General features: G+C 39.7%; 2 protein-coding genes across 5 annotated transcripts in view; one reads left to right on the top strand and one right to left on the bottom strand.

Moving 5' to 3' along the window:
• The window catches only part of mura (murashka), a 38,537-nt gene extending 27,498 nt beyond the window's left edge, over positions 1-11,039 (top strand). For 2 of the 3 annotated variants that reach the window (XM_012372343.2, XM_067354750.1), the window contains exons 2-10: positions 1,703-2,265; positions 7,500-7,701; positions 7,809-7,896; positions 8,072-8,157; positions 8,739-9,329; positions 9,501-9,701; positions 9,790-10,079; positions 10,175-10,478; positions 10,571-11,039. In XM_012372343.2, the coding sequence (XP_012227766.2) occupies positions 2,030-2,265; positions 7,500-7,701; positions 7,809-7,896; positions 8,072-8,157; positions 8,739-9,329; positions 9,501-9,701; positions 9,790-10,079; positions 10,175-10,478; positions 10,571-10,645 (2,073 nt within the window). In that variant the 5' untranslated portion in view covers positions 1,703-2,029 and the 3' untranslated portion in view covers positions 10,646-11,039. The remainder of the gene's footprint in view (positions 1-1,702; positions 2,266-7,499; positions 7,702-7,808; positions 7,897-8,071; positions 8,158-8,738; positions 9,330-9,500; positions 9,702-9,789; positions 10,080-10,174; positions 10,479-10,570) is intronic. The other variant, XM_067354751.1, reaches the window with a different exon arrangement.
• Positions 11,040-21,279: 10,240 nt separating this feature from the next.
• LOC105675278 (coiled-coil domain-containing protein 34) lies at positions 21,280-24,515 on the bottom strand. 2 transcript variants are annotated; one of them, XM_067354754.1, is made up of 5 exons: positions 23,815-24,515; positions 23,259-23,556; positions 22,744-23,171; positions 22,509-22,649; positions 21,280-22,305 (listed from the first exon to the last, which is right to left on the bottom strand). In XM_067354754.1, exons 1-5 carry the CDS (start codon positions 24,080-24,082, stop codon positions 22,136-22,138), a joined length of 1,305 nt encoding a protein of 434 aa, XP_067210855.1. In that variant the 5' UTR covers positions 24,083-24,515; the 3' UTR covers positions 21,280-22,135. The 2 variants fall into 2 exon arrangements, with proteins under 2 accessions (XP_067210855.1, XP_067210854.1); XM_067354753.1 differs by having other exon boundaries at positions 22,744-23,174.
• Between the last annotated feature and the right edge of the window lie 43 nt (positions 24,516-24,558).

The following is a 24,558-nucleotide window of genomic DNA, read 5'->3' on the forward strand; positions in this document are numbered from 1 at the left end:
CACAAAGAATTTTATTAATCATGCATAAATTTGAGATTAATTTCTCCGGAGTTTATATTACGCGTGCGATATATATTGCAAATAAAGGCAACAAATTTTAAACATTTATAATTCTCTTCGAGAATATTATGTATATTGTCGTACAAAGTTAAATTAGCGCAATTTATATCTCATGTTATCTAAAGCGATAAAACGGTCTCTCTGGGTCAAAATTACTTCGCGAAGCATCACTGCTCATCAAGGCCCTACACGCTACCTCAAGTTTCATGAATTTTCAGGTTCCCTTGCGCAAAGTACTGATCCGAAAAGGACGTTTATCCGAACGTTATTCGCTTATTAGACAGAGGCTATGCCGTTTAAAGTAGTTGTCAGCCGAGAAAGATCCACGAGTGCTATTTACAACGCGAACGCGACACATCCGGAAATTAGCGACATAAATATTGCGCGTTACGTGACTTTGTTAACGTTCCATTCGGCTTATTGAATGTGATTTATATACGATGCATACAGTCGCTTCTTTTTCACGAGTGCCTTATTTCGTACTCAGTGTTGGTAAAAAATACGATATCGTAGCATCTAACTGCAGACGTGGTCAAATCTTTATTCCTCAAATAAAACGTCTGCCGGGTCAATAATTTTCACGAGTAACGTTTTAGAGAATTGTAATAATAATTTCAATATTGTTGCCTGCAACTTTTTAATAACTGCACATCGAGAATATTTTTATTAATGCTAAAAATAATATTATATCAAGCTTTTATATATTTCGTATTTATATTAATATAAATTGAATAAATCTTCAGAGAGATTCTCAGGCAACTTTTTACATCTAGATAGAAATTTAGTTATCAGAAAATATCACGCACCATCACGTATGCGAGATATACATATTTTAACAACACTGATTATGACGCGACACAGCTAAGGATAAGTGGAAAAAAAAAAAAAAAAAAAAAAAATTGGAGATCTCGCACAGGTGATTAGGATTGTTTAACGCGATGAAAACAATTAATCGTGAATTTGCGGGCGTAGCACGTGACGAAAGCATCGAGGAACGCATCCGATCTAGTCGCCGAGAGAATTAATTGATTAAAGATACGTTTGCATAATGTGATAAAGGATTAATTTCGAGGAAATAATTTAGTGTTGCAATATTTGTTTCAAATTCGATTAATCACCGCGTAATATTTATTGCTCCCATAATCAATGAGTATTTTTAATAATCTCTTTTCATAAGTAATGCCACATGAATTGCAGAGACGCAACCTGTTGTTTTCCATCTCTGTTATTCCGTGAATTGCGTCAGCATTATTTTATGATAAAGCAAAAAATATATTGATTCTATTAAATAAAAAGAGCAATATATTACGGTTATTAAAGCAGATGGATGATAAACATTTAATTTACTTTCTTTTATTTTGTTACAATATACAGATATACTTTTGCATTTTGATTTATCAACTTTAATGGCATATTAAATACCCTAATAACTTTAACAAATAAATGCGACGTAATGAAGCTAAAAATTCGCTTCTCGTGCTTACAACGGCCAGCTCGGGCGTTCCTCCGACGCGTCTCGAAACGTTAAATCGGGGAAAGGGGAGGAGGCGGGGTTGGAGAGAGACAATGAGAGGCAAAGAGATTTGTTGCACCCGTCCAGTATCCTCCCCGGCTAGGTAACGTCGTTTAAATACCTCGCCAGGTTCCTCTCGGTGGCGCACGTGTCATCGGCCGATCATCAGCGAGCGATTTCACGAGAGGCTGCGGCCAGCGGCGTATGCGCACGCCGACCGAGGAGTTAAATTCTCAAGTGTGACGACGAGGACGACGACGACGACGACGACGACGACAACGACGACAACGACGACGAGGAGGAGGAGGAGGAGGAGGAGGAGGAGGAGAAGGAGGGAGGATACTGCTGGACGAGGAAGTGAGCGATAAAAGGGAGAGCGAAAGGAGGATAGAGAGAAAGAGAGAACGAACAAAGAGAACGAGACAAGGGCGAAAGGGGAGAGGGACGGGACGAAAAATGAACGGCCCCGGGAGTCATCAGCATCGCGGCTTGGGCATGCAGGGACGTTACCGAGCCGTGGTGGCGAATGGCGCCCCGTCCGGAGGGCCGCACGGACGAGCTACCCCGGCGCCGCCGTCCCACCCTCGCAGCGGCGGATGGCATGGCCAGCATCAGCAGCAGCACCCCCAGCAATTCGCCGCCGGCAACAAGGAATACCCATATCGGCAATGCCCGCCACGATATCACAATGGGTATATAACGAACCCCGCGCGACTACGGCCTCGCCGCCGCTGTCGTTGCGCTGCTTGCGAACGCACGCGTTCTTTCGCAACGCGCACACGTCCCCGTGTGCGCGCGTTTCGAATAACCCCCCCGATGAATGGAGAACCCGGGCGATATATCTCGGATGCGGAGAGTATTTTTCAAATTTTTCGTTAATTAAGTTTTGTTTGCGGAGATCTTTCTTTCCTCTTTGTCGCGAAAAATTTTGCAATCGCAGAATGAAATTCTATTCTTTCTTTTTTTTTATTATTTTTCCCAAACTATGTCCACGATGTTCTCGTCTTTGTCAAGAATTACTTGCAGCAGTCGGTTTTTGACAAAATGTTTTCTTTCACATTTTCTAATTAATATAATTACTATCGGGATAAATATTTGTGCTTGTTACATGTGCTTGCAGCTTGTAAACTAGTTGTTACTCTTTAAATATTTGCGTGGTAAAATCTTGCACTTTTTTTCACGAGCAAGTTTGATATTGAAAATATAAATAAATGAAAAATTATTTACGCCAAATTGATTCACCGCTTATTGTCAGCGAATAATTATACGTTTACAATCGTTATTCGTCGTGTTATCCGCATTTGCTCGCCTGGGTGTCTCTTCGGGTTTGACACGGATTGAACGTGATACACGTATGTTCCTCGATAAGATGGTCACGCATTGACAAACAACTCTTATACATGACAACTCTCATTGGAAAAATATATAGAATACATAAAAAAATTGCAGACACTACACTATAACAATCCTTAAACAGTCTCGAATGAGAGATCTGACAACGGAGTTGAAAGCATAGTGTTTTTTCTTTGCTGGAATTTTCGTTTCATTTTTACGAAAATTTTCTCTCGAAAGTATAAAAATCGCATAAAAATTCTATTCAGCGACTCACTTGAAATTAAAATTGAAGAAGAATCATTTTACTGTATAGGTGTATTTTTAAAGCTTAATTCATAGAAACAGATCGCGAACTGTTGTTGACTCGGAATCTTTTTTGTGCTTCGATATATTTTATTAAAGCAAAGGAAAATTGTCAATCTATCGATGAAAGAATCTACTGATAATAGAAAATGTAACGAACCAGGAACGCTCTGCGCAATTTTCACGGACTTTCTACCACTGCTATATAGAAAGTTCAGAGTAAATAAAATTCCGTTTATTCGGTGCCTGGAAAACGCTCGATCTCCATCAAGATCATTCAGAAAGTCGACACGCGTTTCATTACCGGATGGATCGAGCTTCTTCTCTTTTTTTTTTTCTATTTTTTTTTTCGCGCGGCAAAAATTCTCGCGCTACGTTCCCATTATTCATCGTGCACTTGTGCATTAAACGTCACGGCTTTAGCATGGCTTAGCGAAAGTGCCACGCGCGCGCGCGCGCGCACGCGATATTGCGATTGTACGCGTGTAAAAGGGACCGTTTCAGGCCAGAGGCCCACACGCATAGACCGCAGTGCGCGTGTATTTAATTTTCAGAGGAGCCGACGTTGAAGAGTCGACGATTCTCTAATCGGCGATAATCAACCGGTCTGTCGACGCGCGGGTGCTGTCCGCGCCGCGCGTTGTGCGTCGCGACGACATACCGCGAGTTGCAACGATGCACTTTATTTCCGCGCTCGCACTCCGGGCTTCCTTTCGCCCGTTCGCGCGCGGCGTCCGCTTTCCGTTTATCTGCCTACCAATTAAATCGGTTTATCGATTTTCCTTCTCTCTCTCTCTCTCTTTCTCACTCACTCACTCTTTCTCTCTTTCTCTTTCCTCCCTCCGTCTATCTGTCTTCCTTTCTCCGCATAGACCGCGTATGCAGTTTCGTTCTGTGTGTTTGTTGGATTTCATTAGATACGACTATTATATTTGCCGCACGTATATAGACTTTCGGACTTTTACAAACGTTCAATTAGAATCTCTCGTTCTCTTATAGCTTGTCCCGAATCCTGCAGGATGTCTCTCTCGATGCCCTCCCCTCGATTTTTTAATCTTAATGGCAGAATTCGAAGTCGGGTTTTCCCCGTCGGGGATAGAAAACTGTAATATGTTATAATTTTTCAATATTTAATGTTCAATATTTCACTAATTAAGCCTTCCATTAAAAATCCGATAAGAAGTTTGCACATAAATTTTAACTCTTGCACTTTTTGTAACTCGAAATCGATGTTTCGATTCGGACTCAATTGGAAGAGATCTGTCATTAAAATTACGAGGAGGGATCTTAGGACATCTATACTAAATGCAGATTGTCGCTAATCGTTATTTCCTCTCTAATGATAGATGCTGCCGGAGTGCTATTAAAAAAAATCTAAAAGTTTGATCGAAAAGTCGTTTCCCGCGAGTCGTCTGAATATTTAAAAGCGTCGTTAATTTTTCGTGCGGTAAAATCTGAAGGGGGAAGAATTAAAGATATGTTATTTTAATTTCGCGCAGGATTTTCGCGTGCATTTGTACGATCTGATTATATTTGCATTCTGGCGCTAGTATCGAAATGGCATGTCGTCGATAATTGCGACATAATTACGATCCCGAGTCAAGAGTAATCAACACACCAAGACATTTTCTTTTCAAGCGTAATTCTTCACCGGTCACGTAGTGCGTATCATTGAAAGGAAGTAGTTGGTCAGCGGCATCCTGCATGCAGAAGTTGCAAGTTGCATGCGAAAAGACATTGAAAAATGTCTTAGCTCATCGACTCAAATTATTGTCAAGCTCTGCCTGTATATAAATTCATGTTGTAAATAGTTAATTGCTGTACGCTAAGTCCATAATTTTACGATTGCATTGTTTCAAAAGATGCAATCTCTATTCGGCTCGAGATTGCAGCAAGAGCGACTTTACCGAACGCATTTAAAGATATTTAATTCTCGGGAAGATATTAACAATTTAACTGACAATTAAAATTAAATAAAAATTTCTCCTAGAATCTCTCGGGCAAATGATTAAAAGCGTGATATTTAAAACATACATTTCCATAAGCGATAAATTTAGTTCACAATTTATTCAACGACATTTATTTTCGTTTGACGAGTGTCACGCGTTATCAGGTTTTTAAATATACGAACAATTCTAAAATCTTTTATTTGCATTGCGATGCACAGGCACGTACAAAACCGACGTTGATTTCTCTCGCGGTATCTTACGATACATCGCCAGCATTGACTCACGACATCGACATCTTTGAGAGTCGTTAATTTACTCCTCCATATCGAGAACGTATATATGATTTTTACCGCAGCGTGCGCTTCAAAACATTTTACTGTTTTTAACTTTTTTCCGTGTCATGTTTATATACTCCAGTGTTTATCTCGTTTAGCATGCTTATGCATACTTATCAGTTTCTTACAAATATATATATATATTATATTCCCTTCGTATCCGGAGTATTTCGATTTTCCTTGCTCGAGTCTCGCGGATGACACACACGTAACGATTTAAATGAAAATGGAGAGAGAGAACGTGACAGTTTTTTCCCCGATAAAAACTCTTGCTTCTCATTTCGCAAAGTCCCTTATTTTCTTTTTCTTCAAGAGACAAGAGAAAATCACTTAAGTACGATTTGCAGCAACAATATTGCCAAGCCATACAAATATATGAGCCAAATTATGTAAATAGCATTATGTTACATCACGTACTGCGTAGCCGCGTAGCCTGTGACTATTTTACGAATGCCGTATATTATGTAATGTTACAGTTCGGTTTACATTGATACGTGTATTCTTTATAGCGCGGTTTACAAAACAGCTGGCTCTACATTCTGATTGTGTAACGATAAATAAAATCTCGGTTTACAAAAATAAACAAACCGCCGCGCTCCAGTTTGTCGAATCGTTAACTATTACGGTCAATTTATTCGTCCATGCTTGTAGGTCAAGCAAATACATATATAAAAAAATATTCCAACATCGGTTTATCCTTTTAACCGTGAATTTATTGACTGCGAATTTAAAACTGATTTTTGGTAACGAGAATTCATGATGGAATTCGAGTAATTTCGATGAATACGAATTGATAGCATTGGTTATAAATCGCGGACTTTTAAATCTTTAACGGTAGACAAATGGTGATAATAAGAATTCTAATTAAATTTTTATTGAAATGAGATCTCAAGATGCGTGAAAGATTAAAGTTTTATTATTTATCCTTATTCTTGAACATTTTATTTTTTGTCGAATTTTTTGTGGAAGAAAAATGGAATGAAAGTCTGTCGAGAAAAAAAATTAGAGTAGCTAACGGACGAAATAATAATTTTCGTACGATAATGTCTACGTGTCATTGCATGACACATTCATTTTCACTTCGCAACAGCAACCGTAAATAAGACATATCGTAGCAGGCATTGCTATCGTTATAATTCTGATGACTGTGACTTTCATAACTGCACATGAAAAGATGCTTGCTTAATTACAAGCCACTCGAGCATAAGCTCCGTTTTCGTATAATCGCAATATTGCAAATCTCGTCTTGCAAATAACATTGAAATGCTAATTTGTCAATCTGTTTTGCGAATGCGAAAATCGGAAAGAGAAAAACTAATTCTTACCACAGAGATCTCTAAATTACATCTCCGAAAGTTAATAAACTTTGTCGCAAATTTGGCGCACGTTAAAGCAAGCGTCAAAATCATGATTAATTAGGCACATGAAAATAGATTGCGTTTATTTCCACGCGGATCAATAGATTTTTGGAAAAATCGTCGTTTCCTTTATTTAATAAATTTCTTTAAACTCGAGGCAGCTTACATTCTCGGGACTTTACAGAGATTTCTATTTTATATTTTAAGATCACGACACGATGCGACTGATAAACGATCGTTACTGTCGATAATGCATTAAGCGAACGCGTGCAGTTCTAGATTCCCGACTTATTAAAAGCGGATCCGTTGCCTTCGTAGAATTTTTATCGATAAAAAGCGATCTTTCTTTCCCGCTTCTCTTTGATACGGGAAAATTTAACGAAATTTCGCGCTACACGATACTATTCGTTATTCGCGGGAGCGGTAAGATCGATGGACCTGCGTTGGAAGATCCTCATTCTATACACTGTGGCGCATACGTGACTCATTTCTATTACGAGTGCGAGCGGTATCAGCGCTTAACCGAGTTATCACTTTGAGAATGCGCTCGGCGTATCGCGCGGAATTTATTACGTATTTTCCGGCGCGCACACGCCCGGCATGTGTGTATCGCAGCTCGCTTATATTTCTCTACGTGTACATGCAGGGATTGCCCCGGGGTTGGCACGTCCTCCGGGCCGGCTGGCAAGGAGGTTTCCTACCACGGGAGCGTGGGTGGATCCAGCGTGGGATATAAGCCACCCCCGCAGCACAGCCCGCAGACGAGGGGTCCACCGCCGCACTTTCCCCAGGAGCCGGTAGGCCCGTCGGCCAATTCTCCGCCGTTACACATCAACATCTGCGGACAGGTGAACACACGCGACTTTTATCTCCCTCGTTAAAAAGAGAAAATAATTTTCTAAATCATCATCCTTCCTTTTACTGTTCGTTAAATTGTTTGCGTCGTTATTTTTAGGAAAACACGATGCGTGGTCCTATATTGAACATGAGTCCTGGTCTTGGAGCCAGCGGGGTCGACATGGAATACCGTAGAAACTCCCAAGGTATTCATCAGACTTCGTTTGTTCATTGATCCGCGATGATCGATTGGAGCTGTGCGCATTTTTTTTTTCTATCATGCGGTTTAATTCGGCGAACGTAATCTGAAGAGAGAAGTCTCTCGCGCTGATCTCGATTGGAAATATTGCGAAATGAAATTTATACAATCCTTGTTTTCAGCCACAAACCAGTTACCTCTGAGCCCAGTGCAGATCCAACCGTCGCCGCCGTATTATAGACAGCCTAGCCAGGACGACGGCCGAAAGGTGAGCGTGTTGTTTTGTTTTGTGTTTTGATGATGACGTCATTTCGGTGTTCTGCGAATCCGTTAAAGAATTTTAGAGAAAGAAGAACTTCCTCGACAGGGGAAGAGCATAGCTCGCATCATTGGTTTCGAATCGGCAAATTCATTTCTTGATTCAGCTGAGCACTCTATTCAATTGTATTCAATGATTTTTAATCGTTTCAAAGTACACCGTCGAGTTTTTTTAACGGTTTCGTATATGTGGTTCCTTTTTTCTTTGGTAAGGAAACTTGTGAGTTTTTTGTTACAAAGATGAAGAGTGAAACATGATGAGGAAAATATATATGTGCGTGTGCGCGTGTGTTTAGATTATTTTAAATTCAAAAGTGTTTCGATTTTATAACTTTTCTTTTCGAACGAGTTTACACACAATGCTCGTTTAACAAAGACAAAAGTTTTCCCAATCGCTCAAAACAATCGCAGATATAGATAATCGTAGGGGTTTTTGTTTCAATCTCGCCGATAATTCAATTTCCTCTCCAAGTAGTGCAGTTATTTACAGGGGCAAAATTAAGCGGATAAACAATTGAAGAATATTTTCAGAGCGAGTCCCCGTCAAGAAAGCGTCGTCGAATATCTCGCAATGGCGCATCCGGGATAGAAGTCCGGGAGACGACGCCGCCGGCTCCGACGCCACCCCTGCACACGACGCCGCCGCCTTGGGAATTGCCGCAGCGGCGCTCGCCTCGTAATCATATGTCTACCCGCGGCAGCCCGACGGTTCGGAACCGCTATCAGCGGTACACGGATTCGTTCGGGCTCTCCTATCCGTTCCTGACCAATCACAATCCTCATCAAAGCATCCACAATTCCCATCACAGCCTCCACAACTCGCATCACAACATCCACAGCTCCCACCCCCACGGTTTACACAACTCGCATCACAACATTCACAATGCCCACCAGGCGCATCCCCCTCATCCGCATCCGGCGGCCGGCGGCACCGGGCACCATCCCGCGCAAGGTGCGAACGCCCCCGTGGTCGTCGATGTCGGCCAGGTCGGCGTGTCCGGCCTAGGGGTCGCCGTCGGCGGTGAGCCCTTGTGGCATCCGCAACCGACGAGCTACAGGATCCCGTGTCAACTTCACAGCCTCTACACACCCCCCACGCACCCGTACGGGCATTCGTGCCAGGTGAATTAACCGTTAGGATGTTGCATTGTTCGTTAATATTTTCTGAACGCAGCCCTTCTAATAACGATCGTGATTTCGGAAAGTCCGATCGTAGTGTGAATATCAATTGTCCCTCTTTTATCTCTACGTTTATTTCCATTCCGCTTTTACGATGTGCACCGTTCGATCCAGGTGACGCATCATCACAGTCCTTACTCCGCTGCGCATCCGACGCATCCCGGTCACGGTCTGGTTGGTTCTCTGGTCGGTGCTGCTTCTAGAGGATACCCAACGCCAGCCGGTGGTCCTGTAGCGGCTCTGCATCATACACACGCGCCACCACCGCCCGTCCACACCACCGATTACACCGCGCATCATCAATTGTCTCAGCAGGTGAGCGAAATAGCCAGAGAAAACGCGGGTTCTCTCCGGGCCACGGCTGCTCCGCGTAACATCGCTAACATCTCCTCCTCGATTTCAGAGGGAGGTCGAGCTCGAGCAGCTCATAGAGTCCCATCATCATCACAGAGTGGGCGCCGCGGCCGGCGCACCGCTGCCGTTACCGCACTCGTATTCTCCGCCAGCTCTCACGCAGGTCACGACACCGCCGCCGATATTTCTGTCGGAGACGCGGAACAGCCAGCTCGAGATGATGCAGAACAGAACCCGGCGGGTGGCGTCGAATGTTCTGCGACGGCCGAGATTCAATCGATGGAGAAGCACCACTCCGCTACCGCCTATAACGTATCCGGGATATCTGCTACACTTCCTGTATGTAGTAGCCACCGCCGCGCGTCGTTTTAATGCTCCCGCTGAACGCGAAGCGGCCAGTTTAATCGACACGGTGACGTTTTCTTCCTCCGCAGAGCGATGTTCAGCAATCCACCGCTGTCTCCCTACAACCAGGCCGAGCTATCCTCACCCGATTCAGTGACGGAGAATTACGAAGCGCTGCTATCCTTGGCCGAGAGACTGGGCGAGGCTAAACCCCGAGGTTTGACCCGCGCGGAGGTGGAGCAGCTGCCCTCCTATAAATTCAACGCGGAAACGCACCAGGGCGATCAAACCAATTGCGTGGTGTGCATGTGCGATTTCGAGGCTCTCCAATCGCTACGTGTTCTGCCGTGCTCCCACGAGTTTCACTCGAAATGCATCGACAAATGGCTTAAAGTGAGCAGTACAAATGCGTTCTTCCACCCTTTGATGTATTTCAGTCTTGTGACCTTTTTTTTTTTACAACTCGACGAATTTCTGTGCCGCAGTCCAACCGAACGTGTCCAATATGTCGCGGTGACGCCGGAGAGTACTTCGGGAATAGCAGCGGCAGTAGTGACTGACGCCAAGCCGGCGATGTACACTAGCGCGAAGCGTCGCAGCCACCGAGAATATTGCTACTGCGCGTGATGGAGGTCCCAGTCGTCGCGTTGCTGCCACTTCACGTAAATCTGTGCCGTTAAGCCTTCCTGTGGCGCCTCCTTGGCCAAGAAACACCGCCGAACATACCGAAATGTTACCGGATTCGTCAATGATGAAAATTATGACTGGCTGAAACCGGCTGAATACAAGTGGTGAGAATAGGTTCCATGTACGATTTTGTTGTGTATCGGAATGTTATTCATGAGCGAGGGGGGGGATTATCAAGATTGAAGAATGGTGCAAGTATCGTTTCGATCGCTTTAATGGTACAGCGAGATGCAATAAAAAGCAATTTAGCAAAAAAAAAAAAAAAAACGACGAAATAGCCAAGAGACGTTATAGATTCAACGTTCCGTTAAGTTACGGCGCATTTCCTATCAAAAAAGAAAAAAAAAAAAGAAAGAAAAGCGGACTCGGATATCACTTTGTTTTTATTCACAACGCTTCAATTAATATTTTAACGCTCATTAATTATTTGTATCGTTACTGTGCATTATCGAATTTATGTACATAAAATAACTGTATACGCAGATATCGTAACTTTCCATTAACGTTCCATTTTTTTATAGTTTGTCTTTCAATTCAGTAATTGTATATATTCGCATAAAACACCCTTATACATATATGTGTGCATGTACAAAACCGATGTTAGTTTTTTTGTTTGGACTTAACCAAATGTAGGATACGAATTCTTTTGCAATAAAAAAAAAAAAAAGGTGTTTATCGTCAGGTAAGGGAAAAGATTGTAACTTCCTGCTGTTATAAGCTTTTGTGTCTTTGTAGGATACCGGCTAATTATTTTATTATATTATAGAAATGTATGTAAGTAATTAAAAATTACTCGGCACCTTAAGTGCCATAGGTAGAAATTGTTGGATTATTGCACCAGATGCCACGTAACTATTTTATAAAATATCTATAGATCCATGTTCAATCCGAAATTTTTTTCTCTCTTGCGGCAGTTAATTGCAGTTATCTTTTTCGTGTGCTCTAGCTTGCAAAATAATTATCATGTTTTACACTTTCCAAAGCGTAATGCACGATAATAATTCAAGCACAATTCGAATCTGCAAATCTGTGAATTTCGGCAAAAATTACTTTCAACCGCGAGAGAGACGACCTGGCACGTAATAATAGAGCCAAGTGCACACACAAAAGGATGGAAAAAGAAAAAAACGTGTAAGAATATCGCTTCTGTTTCCTGCGTATCTACCTCTGATAGAAGAAACAAGACAATTCATATTTTTTTATATATACATCTCATAAACAATAAACATACCTATGATAAGTAAAAGCAAGAGCAGCCGGCTAGAAAACGAGATTTAGACGAAAAACATTCGATAAATTTAAACTAACAATTAAGACTTGCGAGGACAGCCAACGCTCCAATTTCAATACGTTATGCGAATATGATTTCGGTCGAATGGATATGATGGAATTTCGGTAATGTTAAATTTTTCAGTTGGAATCGAAAGTTTGTTTTTCGTAAAAGCGATTACAATGTGGATCGGATTTTGCCACGAACAAGTTGTGCGTTTTTTTTTTAGTTAATTATCTAGCGTTTTCTTATTTACATATTTCTATACCAATGTGAGACGATTAAGATTTGTTTATATTCTTGTTATTTTTAAGCTGTTTCATTGTACATTGTTGGATAGCGTGATATTATTGGCAAAATATAAATTGTTAAAAGCAGACTTGTGTTTCAAAATTAATAAAATTGAGGGATACGTAATCGATTACTTTTGGGTGATTTAATTATATTCACACGAATTTAATGTATGCTCCTTTCTAACAATTTTCCGTTCCAATTTTCGATAATTAAACGGAGAAGTTCGAATATGTGATTGTTGTGTGTAAGCTTATTTTTAAATATTATTTGAAAATTATTACGGACACTAATTAGCGAGCACACAAAAGACGAAAATGCAATTGGTAATCTGTTTTAATGAAATTGATTCGACGGGTGTGCCTGCGCGCGCGCGCGCGCGTGTGTGTTTTGTGTGTCTGTGCGTATATGCGTGTAAAGAAAAATGTGCTAAGATTCTTTTCTCAGACGTGACACACAAGTGAAAAATTTTTCATGGTATCTACACGATAAAAATATTCATGTCGCATTTTATAATTCAAGCTTCAATAGCATTGATTACAATATTTTTTCTTCTTCTAAATATAAAGGGCTACGTTAGGAGCTACGCCTTGGCCGACTCTTATCCGAATCTAATCTTCACAATTTTCTTAATCACTGTGTGTACGTGTAAATGTATGCTTAAGTGTATGTATGACCGCAGTGTGTGAGCTGAGGTCCGTGGGCTTTGCCGAAGCCCAAATGACTGTGCGACTCGGTCATTCTTGCGGTACGATCGTAATATTAATTGTTTTACGAAAAGCATGCCATCTCTATTGTAAATTGTACGTTATTGTGTATTGACTTTCACGAGTCTTCGTTGCTTTTTCGTTTTTTTTTTTTTTAAACGTTTGCGTTAGTTGTCTGATTTACGTTCGTTCAAAAATATTCAACGTTATTGTGAATTATTGTCAATTCGAGGAGAAAAAAAATTCGCTTGATAGCTGATTAGTCGGAATGTTGCCTTCTGGACGTCTCCCAATGGAACATGTATAGTGCGTGTCGTGTAATCGAAACTCTCTTACTCTAAGCATGGAAACTTGGACACTCGGGAAAAGCACGGGGAGCGTGATCGCCATAGGCGTCATGCTCTCTCTCTTTCTGGATCTGTATCCTTCCATTTCTCGTTGCGTGCCTTTCTGTACACCGACCGAAAATATCGAGAGACAGAAGCATATTTAAGAAAAGAAAAAAAAAAAAAGAAAAAAAAACGCGGTCCGCTGTGTCACACACGTTCACGGAGCGCGCAGAGCATTACGGTCGAAATTTACATTTTTATATATCCAGCAAACATTTTAAAAGGTATTAGAGATACCCGCCCGACGTTTTACGAACGCGTTTTCCCTGATAACGTCCCGGGGCTTCGTACTCGCATTCGCTCTGTTCGGTGTCGCGTTTAACGCTAAATCACCGTAACTGTCGCGCAGACTCGTTTGTCTAATGCGAGAATACGTACTCGGCGCGAATATAAAAATGAGAATAGAACAGTTTACGTTGAGCGCGCAAAATGTGCGGTGCGAATACGAGCCTCTCGCGAAAGCGGAACGCGCGTATCTCCGCGTTGGCGGAAAGAGTAAAACACAAGGAAACAAAATGCACAACGCGCATTACGTGTCCACCTGCGATTCACGGCTGTATCGTAAAACGGCGTAATAAGATACTCTTGATGTGAGCCATTGACGTTATCTTAATTCTAATTCGATTTCCTTTAGGCGCTCGTAAAGACTCTCTGGGTTTGGCGTCTCTTCGCAGGTCGACACAATAATAAATCAATTTTGTTTGTACAGGAACTCTCGGAGGATCAATATTTTTTTTTTTTTTAGTCCAAACATTGGCAGATCATCAACGATAATGGAGAATGAACGGGTTTTAATGTTGAAGGATTGATCATTTTTAATATCTGTGATTGATGTGTTTGCATTAGAACACCCGTCTGCTTGTCAATCCGTTGTGTTCAAAATTTTTACAAACCAATCTCAGTAACATATTTGTCTCGCATAAGTAACCTTCAGAGATTCAACATTATTTCCTTTTTTATTACATACTATTTTGGAATATTGATCGTCCGAGCTGGCCTCTCTTAAATCGTCCATGCAATCGCATATACGTAACAGATTATACTTTCTAGTAGTGTCATACGGGTCCTAACTTGTTATCACATGCCGCGCGAGAAAACTAGATTCTACCTTACGGAAATATCAAAAGTCTTGCAGAGGCGACGAGCGAGCAGGCGAGAAATATAGAAAAAAAAAGCACTGTTGATCCTTCCTAGATGCGTAAGAAGACATATCATTTTTTCATTGCACTGAAACGCGCTGTCTCGCCTTACCGTGCTCTCTCTCTTTCTCTCTCCCTCCTGCCACAGCGACAGGAGAGAATTAAAAAGGAAGTCAAGACGGCTCATTTTCAACTATAATAGCTTAAGCTTATACCTACAAACTGTGAAAAGGAACGTGCGTTCGGTGGACGAACGACAATTTGTTGACTGCGCGATACAGTGGTTTTCCGCGTGTAATATAGCCGTTCACAGAGCTGGCCGATATCTTACAAATAGGGCGCAGAACTCCTTCCGGCCTTTCGCGAACTGTCCGGATAATAAATCTTACCGGCAGCTCATCGAGCGGAGAAAGACGGCGACGAGAGCGAAATAAAATATTATCGCAAAAACCGTCTTAAAAGAGCCAGCTCTTTTAAGGCGTCGGATAAAACTCGAGCTCGCTCACTCCGAGCTCCAAACGTCAGAAGGAGCTATAACTCTCGTGGTCTTTCAAGTGTAGCAATTAGTTAATGCTTATCGAAAAGTAGAACTGTCCGTTTGTTCGCTCAAATGAATTGAAGAAGATTACTGACGCATTTTTCGCTTTCGCTGTTGTTCGATTTTCTAGTGCATTTTTTAATTATCGTGCAAAATTTATTTTAAAATAAAATTTTTAGTTTAAAATAAACATTGCACGACACACATACATACTGGCATATTTCATTGAATATATAAAATATATTGAATTTATTAAAATTCTGCAATTATGCCGATTATAAAATTAATATGTATGGCGTGAGAACAGCAAAACCGAATGGTACTTACATAAACTCTGTGAATCGAGACTGGATCGCAACGATTAACTGACGAGCAGTAACAGAAATTCTTCAATCGCAGCTATCCCAGTCCACCTAACGCGGCGTTCCTTGATAGCTTTAGATTAAGATAGTATAATTTATCAATAATAAGCATGACTTAATGACCATTGTATCAGTCGCAGCGAGAAGCGCGGTCGATTTCTAAAATGTCTTATGTCACTCGACGAAATTGTTACACATCGCACTTGAATCTTGTCTAACAGTTTGTATGACACTTTTATTTGCAACATGCGTTATAGAGTTGTTGCGTTATTGTTTTAATTTCGCGATAAAAAAAAAAAGAAGCAGCTGCGTTTGCTTTTCTTAACGTTCTAGAAATCGATTGTTGAACAGTACCAAAAGTGATTGTTCCGTACTAGCAGATCCGCTATTGTTTTTTTTAGATATAGTAATGATAAACCTGTGTATACATATGTATAAATAGGGAGAACACGCATTATGTTTATACAGTACGCAGATAGTCAATTGACACAGAAACTTCTCATCTCTTAGCATGTTACAAATCGTTTAGAACGAATTGATTGTACAAGTTCGTTTGATATTTATTCCAAGGAAGATTCACAGCGAGAAATACGTTGCGATTAGCAAGGTCTGTGCAAGTCTTCTCTTTCCTTTCGAGAAATTAACGCTTTTTTAGCAATTTTTTTTCTTCTCGCAAATAAATATCATTCTTAATCGGTGCTTGCTCTCTGAAGAAAGATACGCTCTGTGCAATTTGCGAATGTGGCAGGAATCTTCGGCGATACGATATATTTTCTTTTCTCGCAATTCCAATTTTACGCGCAAATCGTAAAATATTTGTCGAGGGGGAAAAATAACGGCGAAACACTTAACTGCGCTACGCTCGTGATAATGTTTTGTGAGTAGGTAATACGTTTCTTTTTCTGGGAGTAAAATATACTTTTTTTTTTTTTTTCATATATGTAATTGTCAAAACACAACGCGTACTGTAATTCCGCTGCACGGCTAACGTCAACCTTACGAAATCAACGCACCCTCGAGAGCGGAAGCTCGCGACTCGCCACTCTTTCAACGATAATCATATCAAGTGACCTGACGATAGAGGCTTATTTTTCATATTCCCGAAACAAGAATGTTGCACCGAGTTTTTGACAATGCGAAAACACTATTCAATCAAACGCTGCTCGTTTTGTAGGAGTAGAGAACACGACTGGGTTACCACAGATAATAGCCACTCCACATTTTAATCGTTAAATAATTCAAAATCCTTGTCTCTTAATTAGAATATAAATTGTTCCCGCATTATTGTAAATCGCAGCTTCTATTCAGCGAAAACGTGCAATTGGATTATTTAAGATTAAAGGTGAACGATTATAGTATCCAAAATTTCAAAGATATACGAATGTATAACATGTCATTTTTATATTAAAATCTATACAGCTACGAAACTAATTTATTTTAATGAAAATTTGATTTAATAATCATAATAATAGCAATATCGTGAATTAAAATGTTTCCCTTAATGACTTTCAACAAATTTTATCTGCGAAAAAGTTCAATCATAATTGAAAAAAAAAAATGCATTTCGAAGCTCCGAAATACAGTTTGTTACATATCCACAGAAATCAATCGATATTAATTTTTCCAGTACTTTCCAAAGCGTTCAACATTTTAGCAAAAAATTCTTTAATATTCCATAAATGCGTGAGCGATTTTTCCCGTTGTTGCCTGCGCGTTTATTAAATATTGTTTTTAACGCGATAATATAATTTTTGGGAGAATTTCTCGTCGAATTCAATAATAGGCTCGTAAATGTTGTTAATTCGTAACAGGGACAGTGATTGTGTAAAGTGGCACAGGAAAAACGTGTCGTTGCTTCTGAATCGTTATATATACGAATTTTTTATGTTATTACGATTTTTACTATTAAGACTGGCAGGAGTTAATGTGTCGACGATTTTATAATCGGCCACAGTTGCACCGTAATCGCTACTGTTACATCTTTTGTTGATGTAAAAGATTTGTTACATGCTACATATATATAGTGTGTATATATATATATATATACACCTGGTATTAATTGTATGATATTTAATTTTGTCCATTAATTATTGTTGTTATTATGATTGTACTTTTGCTATTATTATTATCACAATATTAATTATTATAATTAAGATTATTTTTTGCATTATGATTAATTAATCGTACAGTTATTGATTTAATGCGTTAATTATTATTGTATCCGTCAGTCAGAGGAAAAGGCTTTACTGATCTTTAGTCTAATAATTTCAGTGTTCGAAATATGCATGTGACAATTTTCACGAAAAACTTTGACAGCGCCGCAGGAAGTAAACTATTGTACAAACGCAAACACATAACGATGCCAAACATTACATATTACTAGCATTACTTTATTATTATTATTATCATCACTATTTCTATGGTTATGTATCATTATTATTCTTATTAAACAGATTACACATTTTTTCATATTAAACCAAACATTGAGTTGATTTTCTTATCATTTCCATTTTTTAATTTGCATGCTATCGGTGTGTCGCATCTTTCTGTAGGATTTCTTAAAATTAGACTTTAAATCACCGCGTGATTCTTATTTTCAGAGCACATGCTTCTAGATTAGGCAAATTTTGGCCAAGGCTCTTATCGCTTGATCAGTCAATATTTCTCGAACTTTAAACTGCCTTTAATTCTCTCGGTATTACCTCTCTTTCCCGATATACAAAAAAATACGAACCATTAATAAGCTTTCGTTTTTGATGAAAAAAAAAAAAAAAAAAAAGAAAAAATTGGCATGCGAAAGCAAGAGGAATGAAAGCGAAAGAAGGGGAATAGAGAAAGCGCGAAAGGGGGAGGTTGATTCGTGCGCGAATGTGCTTGATGAGAGAAAGAGAGAAAGAAGGATGAGTGGGAGACGGAGAGGGCAAGAGAAATCCAGTCTACGTGCTCGAGAATTTAAGATGGATATACTCATATCTCCCGGCATTATAAACGGTACATCTTCATCCTCTTTAAAGAGACGCGCCGATAGCTCGGCTTTAATGAAAGAGCCCCTCCCGTGTAGCTCGCAGAATTTACAGAGGGTGAGACCCCACGCGAGCTTTGGAGTATCGGGACTTTCTCCCCTTCGGGCTTCCACCCTTCGTCGGCTTCTCTCCCCTTATCCTCCCTCTCTTCTCTCTCTCTCTCTCTCTTCTTTTTCTTCTCTGTTCTCGTTCTCTCCTCCCTTTCTCTCTTCCCTTCGCCTACACAAAAAATGTTAGTTCTTTTTTTCTCTCTATTCCCATTTCTTTGTCTTCATTGCTCTTCCGCGAACCTGCCTCTAATTCATTGAAATCAAACGTGTTTGAAATAATTTTGCACTTTGTTTATCTGTTTTGTTCATTTTGCGGGAAGAGTGTCCGTAGTCTGCCGAATTTATTTCAGATTATATCGATATTTCTGATAGATTTCCTCTGCACACATCGTATTCGAGATAAGTCCCGTTTTTTTTAGACATCCACTTTTTCCCTCGCATTTATCGTTTTTGAAATATATCGCCGCCTATCAATATCTTCCTCGATTGCGTACAAAAAGATATACATTTTCATTCTTCCCCGACAACTTTAATCCCTATCTTTTCCCACCCAACGCACCCGATCGCTCACTCGGTTTTTGCACCTTCGATTTTTCTTGCTTTATATGTTTGTCTCTGCACCCTGTCTCAATACCGCGCTTGGCAACTTGATTCTCTCCGCAACAAAAAGAGAGGAGGGGAAGAGAGAAGGAGGACGGCTACGCGGGGATGGTCCGCTCAAAATCAATTCGTCCTGCGGGATTAAAGTGCCTCAGGATTGTATCGTGAACAACGATGCAATCATGAGACACCCTTATGTGAAACCAGTGAACTCTAAAGGAAGATGATTCTTGGAAATTCACTCTTGAAATTCTTGAAAATTTAATCTCGCTCAGTTTAGGGCTCAGTTTCAAGATTTTTGAATATTTTCCTCTTTTTTTTTTGTACGTTATTCTTGTTATAAAGAATATTCTTATCAATTCTAAAGTCTAATTTATAATCACGGGCAATGTTAATTAATTTACTCTTATTATACGGAGTGTCTCGTCGCTAAAAATCTTTTAAAGACAGACTTTCGTGATAATTTGGGGTCGATCTTCTATGAAAATGACCAGGTATCAATGGATTTTGAGTAACGCGGTAAAAAATAACGGCCTCTTCATAAACTAAGCTGTAGAAAAATGCAAGTAAATAAGTAAAACCACGTTCTTCAATTAATTTAGTAAGGTAGACTTATAGAATTTAAATTTAAGACTTTATTATAAAAATGTGTAGTGTTAAAAATTGGAAAGTCATAATGACCGCGCTCTATCTTCACGGAGAAAAAATCGATTCTAAATTATCTGGGAAAATTAATGCACTGTCAAACGAGAGTAATTTACTCCTTTGAGAAATAGCACGTTATTGTCATTTATTTCGTCTTACAATTATTAATCACTTTCTTTTATTAAATAGTATTAGAGACAATATATATATATATATATATCTCTATGCGTGATAGTGTGCCGAGAATCACGCGGTTTATCGAAAATTAGTGTCATTGAGATAAACATCAGATTAGGATGCACGTAGATTTTACTCACCCTTTTGATATTCTGATCGTCGTGTGTAAATAACATAGATAAAAATATATAGGTCACTTGTTATAAATCTCCGACCCTTTCTCCCCCGCACCCAGTCGTGAAAAAATTCCGTAAAGAGTCGGGAATCAAACGCGAAAGATTCACTTATTTTGATGCATACAATGCGTATGAATACATATAAATACATATAAATATATATATACGTATTAGAGCCCGATAAGACTTTTATACTTGATACGCGAACGCACCTTATATAAAGCCGGAGATTTAAAGATTTAGATGGACACATATAATAAATAATATATCGAAAACACGAATATATATATACATACATATATATATATATATATATTATGCGATATTTTTCTAGTATGTCGTCGATGTTGCGTCGAATTGAATTTCTTTCGTTTTCACGGAACACTCGTTTCGCACGATAATCATCTTTACGGAATTTTCGTCGCAATATTCCGCCGTAATGCAGGTGTAACGCGGATATTAAAAAATCCATCGATCAGAGAATAACAAGAAAATGTAAAAGAGTTTCCTGTAAAATACATCAAATGCATTAAAGGAAACCGATAAGCATTTACTTGTAATGTTACGAAGCTACAAACTTCGAAATCAGAAATTTGAAATTGAAATTTCACATTTCTCACTGCGCAATTCAATTCTTTTTAATAAAATAATGAACTTCTTTCATAAGAGCAAAATAAGTGAAAGAATTTTTCATTACTCATTTTTTGCGCATTTTACGTAATTATGGCTTTTTTTTATAGAGATCTCGCGGACGAAATTGTAGATGTAACATTTATTTTCTATCGTACGTGACGTAAAAGTCAATTGAACAGAGCCGTAACGAGATTGCATACTCGATCGATCGACTTGGAATAATTGCGTTAGCAATGAACAAAGAAAGGTACTATCGCCGCCGTTAATGTATACATTCGCATTTATCTTCACAAAAATCGCTGCTTTATTGCCTTTCCCTCTTTGAAAAAAACGGTCAGCGAAAATTATGTGAAGAATAAAAAGCGTAGGTTGTAAGTTACATGTACATGTGTATACCAAGATACAATGTATAAAAAGCAATATCTACCGCTATATATATATAAAAATATATATATATATATATATATATACCTACATATATATGATTGTTACGTACACATTCGTACATATACGTAAACGATTACACACCCTGCTCTCGATTACTCGATTGTCATTTGCCATTTCGATTGTAAATTACACAGTAGGATGCGCTTTGTAAGGATGCAAGTGTTGTGCATATTGTATATAACATGGTGACGAGTGTGTGAACAAAAGCAAAGCTAAGACATTGTTTAGAGGAAGAGTTGTTGTCCAAGAGAAACAAAAGAAAAAAAAAAAGAAAGAAAAGAGGAAGAAATAATGTGTCTTACGTATGGCAAATAGGCGATGAGAGGCTCTCACGATATTTCTCGTACTATACAATTAACGGTTTGCGAAATAGTAGGTGTGTTCTTCTCTCGTTAGAGGGGCGTACCGGTGGTGTAATAGTTTGATAACTAACTTGTGGAGAAGGAGGAAGAGAGATACAGATTACAAAGTCACGAGGTCTGCTTTGTCTTGTTATAATCAAATACTTTGTATTATTGTAGCACAGGTTGTCATTAAACGTGTGAGCAAACCTATATCATTAAAGTCACTTCAATCAAATTGACGTATGTGGATCAAATTGTGATATCATATCGCCCTTACACACCCTTATGCTCGCCTGTAAGTAGGGGGAGGAGGTGGTATCATGATAGAATGATGTATGAGAATGTAAAATTTTGTAAAATTCTCTTTCGCGACAATTTCCCGGAAGACGCTATCTCTCGCAACTTTGTAATTAAATATCTTGGCAATTAAGCCTCAAATGAAGCTTGTAATTAAATTGAAGAACAAGATTCTCGCAAAGACTCTTTAATAAATTTGCTACGCTAAAGATTCTCGTAACTAGATCGTGTTTTAGATGAAACGGCGGAGAGAAATTGTTTCACAAATCATTATTTCAGCTCTTAATCACTGATGCGCCATCGTTTTTCTGCCGATTCGTCTTCAGCTGATTTATATTCTCCTTCTTTTCGCTGAACGCATTGTCTCGCGCTTCGTCGGAATCGGGATCCACGATTGATTGCCAAGGAATCGGGTTTACGTATGCCGGTTTCGCTTTCTGATGAGCTAAAGTAATTGTATATCGATCTTTAAAATATTTGTTAGAGAAAATAACGCACACATGCTTATCTCTTTTTTATGCAATAAAATCGGGATTGATTTTATCCGTCAGACTTTATAAAGCTACAACGACGAGGAAGCTGTCGTCCTTTCGAATGCTGGAAACGCGGAACATCCGTGTGTCAGTTATTATTATTTTACAAACTTACGCAGCAGCCCTTGCGTGGCGGGCTTAGGTTTATTCTTCGAATTCTCCCTCCATTTCTCGTAAGCCTTCGAGCTCTGTTCCAGCCTCCTCTCGCGCTCCTCGTTTATCTTCCTCTGCCGCGTCTCCTGCTCCTTATGTCGCGCTGCAAACAGGACAAATCAATTCTTATCGCGCGTCTTAGCACGAAACGCGAAAGAGTCGATAAGTCACAGGGTGAAGCGGAAGTCACATCGCACCCTTCTGCTCCTCCTTCTTTTTATGAGCCCACTGACGGAGGTACAGGGCCTTCGCGACGGCGGCTTTATCCTCGATCTCCTTCAGGCGCTTTTGCAATTCCAATTCGTTCTCGAGCATCGCTTTTCTGTCCAACTCCTGCCGCTTCTTCGTCTCCACCCACTTGAGAAAGTTCTCCTTTTCCAGCCGAGCCCTCTCCTCTTTTTCGCGCGCCACCCGTTTTTCTTCCTCCTGCCGCTTCTTCGCCGCGCGTTCCTCCTCTTCCTTTTTGCGCCGCGCGGCCTCGTGTTTCCTGCGGATCCATTCCGAATGGGCAATCCTTCTGCCGAGGTTCGGCATGTCCGTCATTTGACAGTCGCTGGCGCTCGACGAGTCGATTGCGAGAGATGTCGCGGAAATTCGCACAATTTGCCGATTGTCCGAAGTGCATCTGCTATCGTCATAATTTTACATGAGAGTTTTTAATGTTCAACTTTTGATATACAAATCGCGCGATTTAACATAAAATACGTCATACTTGTCCTGTTTTGTCGCTTCGTCCTCGCCGACGTTCGCCAGGATGCTACTGATCTTGCATCGTCGTTCTATTCGCGTGATCGTCCCCGACGAGGCTGCGGATCGAGCTGTTAATGGTTCAAGGGACAACGTGGTGTCCGGAAAGGACGTTGAGTAACACCTGTACGTATTTTGCCCAGTACCGACCGGATGCTCGGCATGATCATCGCTCGTTGCATTCTTCGCGATGGACGGTAGATCGATCGTCGAAGAATTGAAATCGTCGCGATTTGCGTCGATCGTTTGCTCATCACAATGTTCTGCAAGAAGAGATGAGTTGCGAAGATCGATAAAAATTCTTTCGATAAAACTGTAAATTCTTATAGTTGGATAAAATATTATTAAAACTTCTGTTAATTTTAAATAAATTGCTCATCTTTTTAAAGTTTCGCACATCTTTGCAGTCATTGAGTTTCTTATTCCTTTCTAATTATTTAAATTAACAGAGAATTAACGCATTAAGAATAAAAATTAAGACGATTAGTTTGAGGATTTTTTACAACGATCTTCCTGCTTACGATCGTTTTCAGGTCTGCGAGTCGCTGCATTGCGCTTCTCTTCGTCGACAGATTCCGTGTAAATGGCGGGATTGATGTACCGGATTTCTGAACCACATTTCGAAATTTTCGTTCGTGTCAAAGTTGCATCCCCGTAAGTACCATTGGAATGCACATGATGATCGATGAGAGCAATCTTTCTTTGCCAGTTCGGACCGTCTCCTTGACCGAATCCGTTACATTCAGATTCTGTCTTCCAGCTGTCAACGTCACTGTCATTGACCATCATCGCACGCTTTTTAACCGTAACTCGTTTATATCGAATTACTTATTACGTTCGACGTGATACATAATCGTTGTGTCAACTTTACGATTCAGCTATGTAAATAGTCTTACAAAAGTATTATTACATTCGAGAAGCCATTTGAGTACGAGTGTTTATTTATGATAAACTCGATGTTGTATTTTTTGTTCAAAGAACAATAGCGAATCCTTCAAGGAGCGAGTTGAATGTTAGCGATGTATTAAAAATGTAAATATTAATAATTCCTAATTTGAATGCGTAGCTTTCTAGTAATCGTTGTGTTTATTCTAAAACAATAAAAAAGAAATAAATTTATATTATAAAAGATTCACTGTATAAGCAAATAAAAAAGACGAGATGACAAACATAATTAGCTACTTTATGTCGTTGTCACACGACTGATGTACTGAATAAAGCGCGGCATACTTCAGAATAACTTACAATTAGATTCACAAAAGCAA

Source organism: Linepithema humile, chromosome 5, assembly GCF_040581485.1.
Source record: "Linepithema humile isolate Giens D197 chromosome 5, Lhum_UNIL_v1.0, whole genome shotgun sequence".
NCBI lineage: Eukaryota > Metazoa > Arthropoda > Insecta > Hymenoptera > Formicidae > Linepithema > Linepithema humile.

Bases quoted from the DNA above. Each gene is read 5' to 3' on its own strand.
- LOC105675278 (XM_067354753.1), bottom strand. From the start codon at position 24,082: ATGATGGTCAATGACAGTGACGTTGACAGCTGGAAGACAGAATCTGAA. The intron at 23,557-23,814 runs GTAAGCAGGAAG...CTCTTCTTGCAG, and splicing joins TCGCAGACCTGAAAACGATC to AACATTGTGATGAGCAAACG. The intron at 22,306-22,508 runs GTAAGTTTGTAA...CAATTACTTTAG, and splicing joins CGCCACGCAAGGGCTGCTGC to CTCATCAGAAAGCGAAACCG.